This window comes from Berghia stephanieae, chromosome 11 (genome assembly GCF_034508935.2).
Source record: "Berghia stephanieae isolate SIO BIC M18660-M18661 chromosome 11, UCSD_Bste_1.3, whole genome shotgun sequence".
Classification (NCBI taxonomy): Eukaryota; Metazoa; Mollusca; class Gastropoda; order Nudibranchia; family Aeolidiidae; genus Berghia; species Berghia stephanieae.
Genome location: NC_088370.1, coordinates 43862112 through 43872111, shown reverse-complemented (window position 1 = coordinate 43872111; position 10000 = coordinate 43862112). Strand labels below are relative to the sequence as shown.

The 10000-nt window shown below is 40.2% G+C and overlaps 1 protein-coding gene across 1 annotated transcript in view; it reads left to right on the top strand.

Moving 5' to 3' along the window:
• LOC144957187 (thialysine N-epsilon-acetyltransferase-like) overlaps window positions 1-10000 on the top strand; it is a 20468-nt gene that overhangs the window by 7015 nt on the left and 3453 nt on the right. The window contains exons 2-5 of the mRNA XM_078888240.1: window positions 3556-3653; window positions 5608-5659; window positions 7195-7266; window positions 9437-9588. Coding sequence (XP_078744366.1) covers window positions 3556-3653; window positions 5608-5659; window positions 7195-7266; window positions 9437-9588 — 374 coding nt within the window. The remainder of the gene's footprint in view (window positions 1-3555; window positions 3654-5607; window positions 5660-7194; window positions 7267-9436; window positions 9589-10000) is intronic.

The following is a 10000-nucleotide window of genomic DNA, read 5'->3' as shown; positions in this document are numbered from 1 at the left end:
GTAATTACTTAACAATTTGACCACTTCCCCCCCCCCCCCCAACCCCGCCCCTGTTTTGAGTAAGTGTACAATGTAATCGACGCGTGGTTTTCCATTTCCGGCTCCAATCGTATGGAATCTGATTAGTCAATGGTGGGCGTGGCCATTGTACAGCTTATCAAAACATCATGTCGGCGATAATGAATAGGGTAGAAAAGTCATGACGTCACACCGTCTACTCATTTGGTTCCTAAATCCTTGACAGTGTGTATGTAGCCAGTCGGTCCTTCGGGTGACAACAAGTAATGAATAGGTTTTTGAAGCAAATTGGACGACCCTGTCGCGGATAGCTCATACGATCTCCACGGCCAGGCAGAGTTGTCGTACCAGTAAGGTCGCGGGTTCGAGCCCCCATCGCCGCCGCGAAGTTTTTATTCTCTGTTGTCTTCTGGCAATTTCTTACTCACTTCTTTTCTTGTTAAACTGACGGGCCCTAGCTTTGCCTTATTTCTATATTTATTTCAACCGTTATTCTTCTTTCACATGTTTGTTTATTCGATTGTATACAACAAGGAGATGATCTATGAACGTGTTTGTTTGATAGATCCATGGTTGTGCGACTATGTGGTCTTCTGGTATGATACACGCTTTCGGATCGGAATGTCCTGGATTCGAGCCTCGTTCGGCGCATAGTCCAGTCCTTTACTCACATTCTCTCACCGTAATCAGGTGTAAAATGAGTACCTGTCCGTAAACAGCGTTGTCTCTGTCCGAAATAGTTAAGACAACGTCACTACCACATTATCTCATTCGTCTGGAGTGTTTCATTCATCCTGTTTTGTAGATAAAGGGGAAACCCGAAACGTCCATTAAATTTGCTTTCGTATAGATAGTATGCGCTTAGCTAAGAAGCTCATAACATTGCCATCCGGAAGTATAACGGACCAACACTCAAAACTATGTGTATCCATGAACGTTTATAATCGGGTTAAAACAGTTCAGTGAGCATTACTCATAAACGCGGATGGCTAAAAACAATAACAAAGACCTGAGTGACGTCATCTTCGAGCTATCTATATTAAATTGAAGCTTACAATCAATTTCACATTGTTAGTTAGTGGCCTTACGTACACAGTGGATAATTACACCAAAGACCAAAGACACTGTTCAATCAGGACTACAAAGTACACTGTCCTTCTCACAATGCTGGAATACTTGACCTAGTTTTTGTACATCGGGCACACTCAATAGCCGTGTAAATCAACATTTCAATGATTGTCGTACCAATAAGGTCGCAGGTTCAAACCCCACCACCGCCGCGAAAAAATTTTTTATTCTCTATTGTCTTCTGGCACTTTTCTACTCACTTCATATCTTGTTGTGTACAACGTTAATCAGCACATGTGTAGTCGTCACACAGCAGCTAACCATAAAATATCAAGGTCACTTGTTTTAAAATTACATGGTTCCGATAGCTCAATTGGTAGAGTACTCACTTCACACGCAAAGGGACCGGGTTTGATCTCATTGAGATCGAGTATTATTTTTTGGACAACTCCCTCACCCAGTGAATGGGTAGCTGGATCTGTTGGAGTTGCCAGAAAGTACTTTAAAAGACCAGCGTCACATCCATAGGGTAATATGCAAGTACTGTTTTCCGTTCAGTGCTACAGACATAAACCGGCCCCCCAGATACCTCCTGGTTGTCACGGACGAGTTTTCTGTTTGTTTTGAAGACCATCGTGGTTTCAGGAGAAGCGTGGCTCAGCGGTACGGTCTTTGCTTTGTACCCGAAAGGTACCGAGTTCAATCACCCGCTGCTGCGCTGTGTGGCCTTGAGCAAGTCACTTCGTAATAGCTCAATTTGCGGCGCTGCACTGTGGCTGGCGCCTGGGTTGTTCCAGTCTTCCCTTGAAATAGACACTAGATACAAATTTCCCCTATGGGATGACGTCTTGACGTCCCGGGTTTGACAGTTCTGGTTGGTTTGTTTTGTTTTGTTTTGTTTTGTTTTGCTTTGGGTGTTTTTTGTGGATGGGGGGGGGGGAATGGGGGGTAATTGGATTCAATAGTCTGATGTCACGTCCGCCCAGCAACCAACAGCTTGGTTCTAAACAAAGACAATCGGTGATTTTTATTCTTCATGCTGGCTAGAACTTTTTCATATGTCATGTGATCAGAATTTATAAAAGTCAAAATATAATCAGATTTATAATGTTTTTCTCCTCTGGATACAATGTTATGCTCGTCGGAGAAGTATTTCATAAGAGCGGTGATGGAGATAATGGCGTCCGCGATTGTTTCGATGGTTTATAACCAGTTATTATGCGTCATTACGAGGGAAGTGACGTCACGACTGTTAAACCCTGTTTAAAGCAAGTCCAGGCATGGGAGTTGAGGTCTATTTTAGAGAATGAGAGAATGAGAGTAAAGAGCCTTTTCCAAGGACTCAATTATGCGCCGAGCGAGTCTCGAACCCAGGACCTTCCGATCCGAAAGCAAGTGTCATACCACAAGATCACATAGCCGCACGTTACGTAGGGTTCTGAATTACCTTCAAAGGTTAATTTTTCAGGCAATTGCCAATATAACACCACAGTTGTTTCCCTTAGTTCAATTTTTGAGCAAGACCATTATCAGCTTGTTTGAAAAGGGGAAATAACCATTATCACATTTGGCTCAGTCCTTATAGTTACGATTACGCCCCTTCGTTGACGGGCTATCGACTTGCACCTGTTGACATGAGACACGTCTGCATGCTGGATTATCTCCCTTATTCCTTCATGTCAATGTTGCTGCTCGAAACTTCAATTTAATCCACGAAAACGGATAAAATGGCACTGTACTGCGGCTGACGCCTGGGTTATTCCAGTCTTCCCTTGGAATAGACCCTAGAGACAAATTTCCCCTAAGGGATGAACAAAGGGAATTGTAATTATTTATTTATTTATGAATGATCGATAAAAGATTTGGCGACACTGGATTCAAACCCAAGTTCTAAGGGTATTCATGTTATATCTTTTTCAATCCGCCATTTAACCTGCTTATGTGGAAAGAAAAATAAACAAAGACTTTACATGTTGGTGAGTACAACTCCTAGCACTCCTAGAACTACCAATAGATAGTTCGAAGATGACGTCACACAGGTCTTTGTTATTGTTTTGGCCATCCGCGTTTATGAGTACTTCTCACTAAACTGTATTAACCAGACTATAAACGATCATGGTTACACACAGTTTGTGTGTTAGTCCGTTATACATCCGGATGGCAATGTTGTGAACTCCTTAGCCAAACGCATACTATCTATACTTGTATTAATATTGTTTACATGTTGGTGAGTACAAATCCTAACACTCCTATTCTAACAATACCTGTTTTAATAGTGTTTACATGTTGGTGTACATAGTGTTTACATGTTGGTGAGTACAAATCCTAATACTCCTAGTCTACCAATACCTGTTTTAATAGTGTTTACTTTGTTCGCATATCTTACAACACGTTCAATTTTAAATCTTTCCTTCATCTCGAAAATTTTAATCTCTCCCCCCCCCCCCCCCCCCCCCCCCAAACCGATAGATAACCATGGAGGAAACAGCACAAAGGAGTGTAGAGAAAATTACGCCATCCGGGCTGTGAAGGAAGAAGAGTGCGGGCAACTGATGGCATTGTGTTGTGTAAGTGGATTTTCATTGTATTCGTGTTGTACAACACTGAGATTTAGAACAAGTGTAGAGCGGGCATTTGTATCCATAATGATGTGACTAATGTAGGCTGGTGGCTTTGTGGAGAAATCACAGGTGATAATTGACAATAAAAACATTACGTTGCCAGGTAGCCAAACTTGATATCCATTTACACCTGCATTTATTATCATTAATGGTAGCACGCCTGACCGGTAATCAGAAAGTCTGAGGTTTCATCCCCAGTCGTGGTCTACTGATATTTTGGATGGTATTTTTCTTATATTTTTCTTGCTTGCTTTGACTGGCATCTTTTCATACACACTTGATCACACTTGATCTACACCGGTGCCAGCTCCTCCAATTTTTCATTTGATATTGTCACACGACTTGAGGTGTTGAATGCGATGATGAGTAAAGCCAGGCCCCACAATGTGTCCATTGCATTCATTGGTCACATGACAAGGATATGAATTAGTACCTGGATAAACTAAGATGGTTACAAGATAAACTAAGATGGTTACAAGACAAACTAAGATGGTTACAGATAAACTAAGATGGTTACAAGATGAACTAAGATGGTTACAGGATAAACTAAGATGGTTACAAGATAAACTAAGACGGTTACAAGATAAACTTAGATGGTTACAGATAAACTAAGATGGTTACAGATAAACTAAGATGGTTACAAGATGACCTAAGATGGTTACAAGACAAACTAAGATGGTTACAGATAAACTAAGATGGTTACAGGATAAACTAAGATGGTTATAAGATAAACTAAGATGTTTACAAGATGACCTAAGATGGTTACAGGATAAACTAAGATGGTTACAGGATAAACTAAGATGGTTACAAGATAAACTAAGATGGTTACAAGATAAACATTATATCAAACACCAAACAATTCTATAGTATGTAAGTGACAGATGATACACATGGAAAAAAATATCATCTTTCTCAAAAATGTAAATCTGTCTGTCTCCCTGTCAACGAAAGACTTCAGGCAGGGCCCAGTCGAACCGAATGCCATCATTCCAAAACAAATGCATATATTGACATGGACGGCGGGGAGGGAAGAATGATTTCGGGGGGGGGGGGGGCAATAGCAAGGCAGTAGACAGATGCAGGTCTACAGGGTCCCCCCCCCCAACCCACCCACCCATCCTACCTTTAGGGGAGTTCGCCCATCTCATATTACTGTCTTCTAAAATGCCAAAAACACAAAAAAGCACATTTTCTTTAAAATAAATAAATAATTGAGAAATGAATTGAGAAGCTACTTGATATCAATTTCCTCCCTCTCGGTCTCTGTTAAAGGGAAAGAACGAATTTTTAAAAAGATTATTTCCCTTTAACAAAGACAGAGAGGAAATATTCCCATACAGATTTTTACTTGAAAGTGGCTGTAATTATTTTCCTTGAGAACGAATTTTGGTGGATTTTTCAAAAGAGGCTCAGAATATAGTCTAAATTTATCATAATAAAAACCAGCTTGGTCCCAATTCCCTCGGGTTTAAACCCCAAATCTGCTGACCTGGTCACGCTATTGTTTCCTGTTTCTATTCATCGCGATGGAGAATAAATACAATTTCCCACATTAGACAAAAACTCCAAGTGATTAATTCTCATCATTTTATTCCAAAAATTACTTTTCGGTTTCCAATTAATCCCGACCAACGTGTCCTTATTTTCAGGTCTGATAACCCAAATTGTTTTTGGGCTCATTAAAAACATGCAAACACTCGCAAATCAATGCAAAAAAGTATCCATTACAATTCAAATACAGCCCACTATTACGCTCGGTTATCAGACCTGCAAATATATACACCTAGATCCCGACATAAAACCGTTTTGAGACGATGGGTCACATATCATTTCTACGTCATTATGTTTTGTGACGAGAGGAGTGCATGTATCTTCTACTCTCTTTCCACCCACTTTCCAGGAACTGGCGGAATGCTTGGACGAGCGAGATAAAGTCACCAATAACGAGAATGGTAAGTAAATGTATGTATTGATTACATGTGAAAGAAATGGGGGTGGCGATAGTTGTTGTATGGTTGTTGAAAGAAATGGGGGAGGCGAGAGCCTAGTTATTGTGTGGCTGTTGAAAGAAATGGGGGAGGCGAGAGCCTAGTTGTTGTGTGGCTGTTGAAAGAGATGGGGGAGGCGAAAGCCTAATTGTTGTGTGGCTGTTGAAAGAGATGGGGGAGGCGAGAGCCTAGTTATTGTGTGGCTGTTGAAAGAGATGGGGGAGGCGAGAGCCTAGTTATTGTGTGGCTGTTGAAAGAGATGGGGGAGGCGATAGCCTAGTTATTGTGAGGCTGTTGAAAGAGATGGGGGAGGCGAGAGCCTAGTTATTGTGTGGCTGTTGAGAGAGATGGGGGAGGCGAGAGCCTAGTTGTTGTGTGGCTGTTGAAAGAGATGGGGGAGGCGATAGCCTAATTGTTGTGTGGCTGTTGAAAGAGATGGGGGAGAGCTAGTTATGTGTGGCTGTTGAAAGAGATGGGGGAGGCGAGAGCCTAGTTATTGTGTGGCTGTTGAAAGAGATGGGGGAGGCGATAGCCTAGTTATTGTGTGGCTGTTGAAAGAGATGGGGGAGGCGAAAGCCTAATTGTTGTGTGGCTGTTGAAAGAGATGGGGGAGGCGATAGCCTAGTTATTGTGTGGCTGTTGAAATAGATGGGGGAGGCGAGACCTAGTTATTTGGCTGTGAAGATGGGTAGGAGAGCTATTGTTGTGTGCGTGAAAGAGTGGGAGGCGATAGCTAGTTATGTGTGCTGTTGAAGAGATGGGGAGCATAGCCTAAGTGTTGTGTGGGCTTTGTCGCTCAGGAATTTGGTGAAAAGTCTCGTCAATAACGTGAATCAATGCCAAGCAATGATAACAGAGATCGTGCAAAAAATATCATCTAGATGTTGTCCTAAGGGACTTTATTCACATTACCCAATTCGACTCAGGTGTTAATGAGGTCCTGCCTATCGGCAATGAGGGATATTATAAGAGTTTTAATACAAAAAGGACGCATATCAGGCGACTTGTACAGTATAAATTGAAAATATGGTTCCATATGGCCTGCTGGGAGAATACATGAAGCAATTTAAAGGGATTACCGGACGTAAAAGAGAGATGGATGATCTTTATTGACGACCAGCATATAATTAGACTACAAAATAAAACGCCATCACTCTGACACCAGAAGATCAGTTGCACAATGTTTGTATCTAGACATCTAGAAAACTAATTTTTACACTTCCAGTGAGATTGGAACCAGCATTTTGACATCGCATTTTTGTACCCTGTTATATTGAAATAAAAAAAAAATAAAAACTGGACCCAGTTAGTGTACGTTTGCTGCTCCATTCATTTCTAGTTGTTATAAGTGGTTTCTACTGTAATATCTCCGACCTTCCCCCATCCCCAGGTCTCTGTCAGATACAGATAGGTTGCTGCTCCATCCATTTGTAGTTGTTATAAGTGGTTTCTACTGTAATATCTCCGACCTCCCTCCCCCCCCCCCCCCTCATCCCCAGGTCTCCGCCAGGATCTGTTTGGAGAACATCAAAAGTGTTTTTGCCTTGTAGCGGAACGAAAGAATGACAACGGTATGGAGATGTCTTTGTTTGTCTGTGTGTTGGTTTGTATGTGTGTTTGTATTTAGCTTTGTGTGTATTGGTTTGTATGTGTGTTTATATTTAGATTTGTGTGTATTGGTTTGTATGTGTGTTTTATTTAGATTTGTGTGTATTGGTTTGTATGTGTGTTTGTATTTAGCTTTGTGTGTATTGGTTTGTATGTGTGTTTGTATTTAGCTTTGTGTGTATTGGTTTGTATGTGTGTTTGTATTTAGCTTTGTGTGTATTGGTTTGTATGTGTGTTTGTATTTAGCTTTGTGTTATTGGTTTGTATGTGTGTTTGTATTAGCTTTGTGTGTATTGGTTTGTATGTGTGTTTGTATTTAGCTTTGTGTGTATTGGTTTGTATGTGTGTTTGTATTTAGCTTTGTGTGTATTGGTTTGTATGTGTGTTTGTATTTAGCTTTGTGTGTATTGGTTTGTATGTGTGTTTGTATTTAGCTTTGTGTGTATTGGTTTGTATGTGTGTTTGTATTTAGCTTTGTGTGTATTGGTTTGTATGTGTGTTTGTATTTAGCTTTGTGTGTATTGGTTTGTATGTGTGTTTGTATTTAGCTTTGTGTGTATTGGTTTGTATGTGTGTTTGTATTTAGCTTTGTGTATTGGTTTGTATGTGTGTTTGTATTTAGCTTTGTGTATTGGTTTGTATGTGTGTTTTGTATTGTATTTGTATGTGTGTTCGTGTGTATGTAAATCTGTTTGTATGTGTATGTGTATTTGTGTGGGTTTTTATGTGCGTTTGTTTATATATGAATGTGTATGTGTGTGCGTTTGCATGTGTGTGTTTCATGTGTGTGTGTTTGTATATATGTTTGTATGTGTATTAATATGTATGCATGATTGTTTATATGTCATGTGTATTTGTATTTGTGTGTATTTATATGTGTGTATTTTGTATTTGTGTTGAGTTGTGTTTATGTGTACATTTTTTATCTGTATTTGTAAGTGTTGTGAATATTTGAATGTATGGTTATGTCTTCATATGTGTGTTATTATATATGTTATTTATATGTTATTATTATTATAATTTCTGATCTCTAATTTGATTCTGATCATTTTTGGTTACCAAAGATGGAGCGCGTGATAAATCGGCGAGCAGGCACTGGAGTCCGAAATAGAATCTGGAAAAGAGTGTCTGAAACAGTGTCAGACAAAACAGGAAAAAGAAAATAATCGCCACACACCCACACACGGACACACACACGGACACACACATACGGACACACACACGGACACACACACACGGACATACTCACACACACGGACACGAATGCAAACACACACACACGGACCCATGACTTTGATGTGTCCATCTTATTATCAAATTTAAACACTTTATTCCAAACCACATTGTTTTTTGTTCTTGTTAAGTTTTTGTTTTTTTTTTATACATACAACATCTCTAAGTTGACCTTTGACACACCTGTGTTTGAAGCGGCCATTTTGACTTTCAATGCATTTTATATTGCATTCACCATCGGTGCCAACCCGTTCCTGTCAAATTGAATTCCTTTTCCTGAGATTTACACTTCTCACATTTATAAAGACAAGTTTTCAAGTCCTGCCGACTTTCGTGATTTATAAAATTTTCTAACGACTTCCTGAGGAATGCTAACCTGCAAACTATTACAAAAAATTCACAGAAATACGAAATTTTGGCTCTAAATTAATTAATTCCCGAGCATCTCGAAGTCATGAAAACTGATTGAAAATGAAAGTAGATGCCAGACTACAGAATTTTAACAATTTTGAAATGTTATTTAATCCTTGTCTGAGTAAACTGTTGGTTTTTCTTAACAACACCACTACCACATCATCTCATTCATCTGTAGTGTTTTATTCATCCTGTTTGATGATAAAGGGGTAACCCGAACCGTCCATTCTATCTGTTTTTGTAATTAAATTGAATCTTACATTCAATTTCACATTGTTATTTATTTCTTCGAGCTTCTAGCAGCAACATTTACATAAGTTAATTATAGTTACAACGATATTTATCTCCTGAAAATTATAATTTTTTTTAAATTCTCAAGTTGGCAGATCTTGGAATGTTCTACAAAATACAATTTGTTAGGGGGGGAGGAGGGGGGGAGGGAGTACAGATGACAAGGACAACAATTTTCTCTTTTGTTCTTTCCAGGAGAAAGTGAGAGTGGCCTAGTAGGCTACATCCTTTATTCCCCAGCCTACAGCGCCTACAGCAGATCCTATATACACCTGAATAGTTTATTTGTCAAGGAAGGACACAGGGGCATGGGCTTGGGTGAGACGCTGTTTCGGGCTGTAGCACAGGTGTGAATTGGACAACACTGTCTTCGTCGTCATCATCATCATCATCATCATCATCATCATTATCATCATCATCTTCATCATCATCATCATCATCATCATCATCATTATCATCATCATCATTATCATCATCATCATCATCCCCAGCATCAATATCACCACAATCACCACCATCACCACCATCACCACCACCACCACCACCACCACCATCATCATCACCACCACCACCACCACCACAATCATCACCACCACCACAATCATCACCACCACCACCATTATCACCACCACCATCACCACCACCACCACCACCACAACCACCACACCACCATCACCACCACCATCACCACCATCATCACATCCACCACCACCATCATCACATCCACCACCACCACCATCACCACCACCATCACCACCA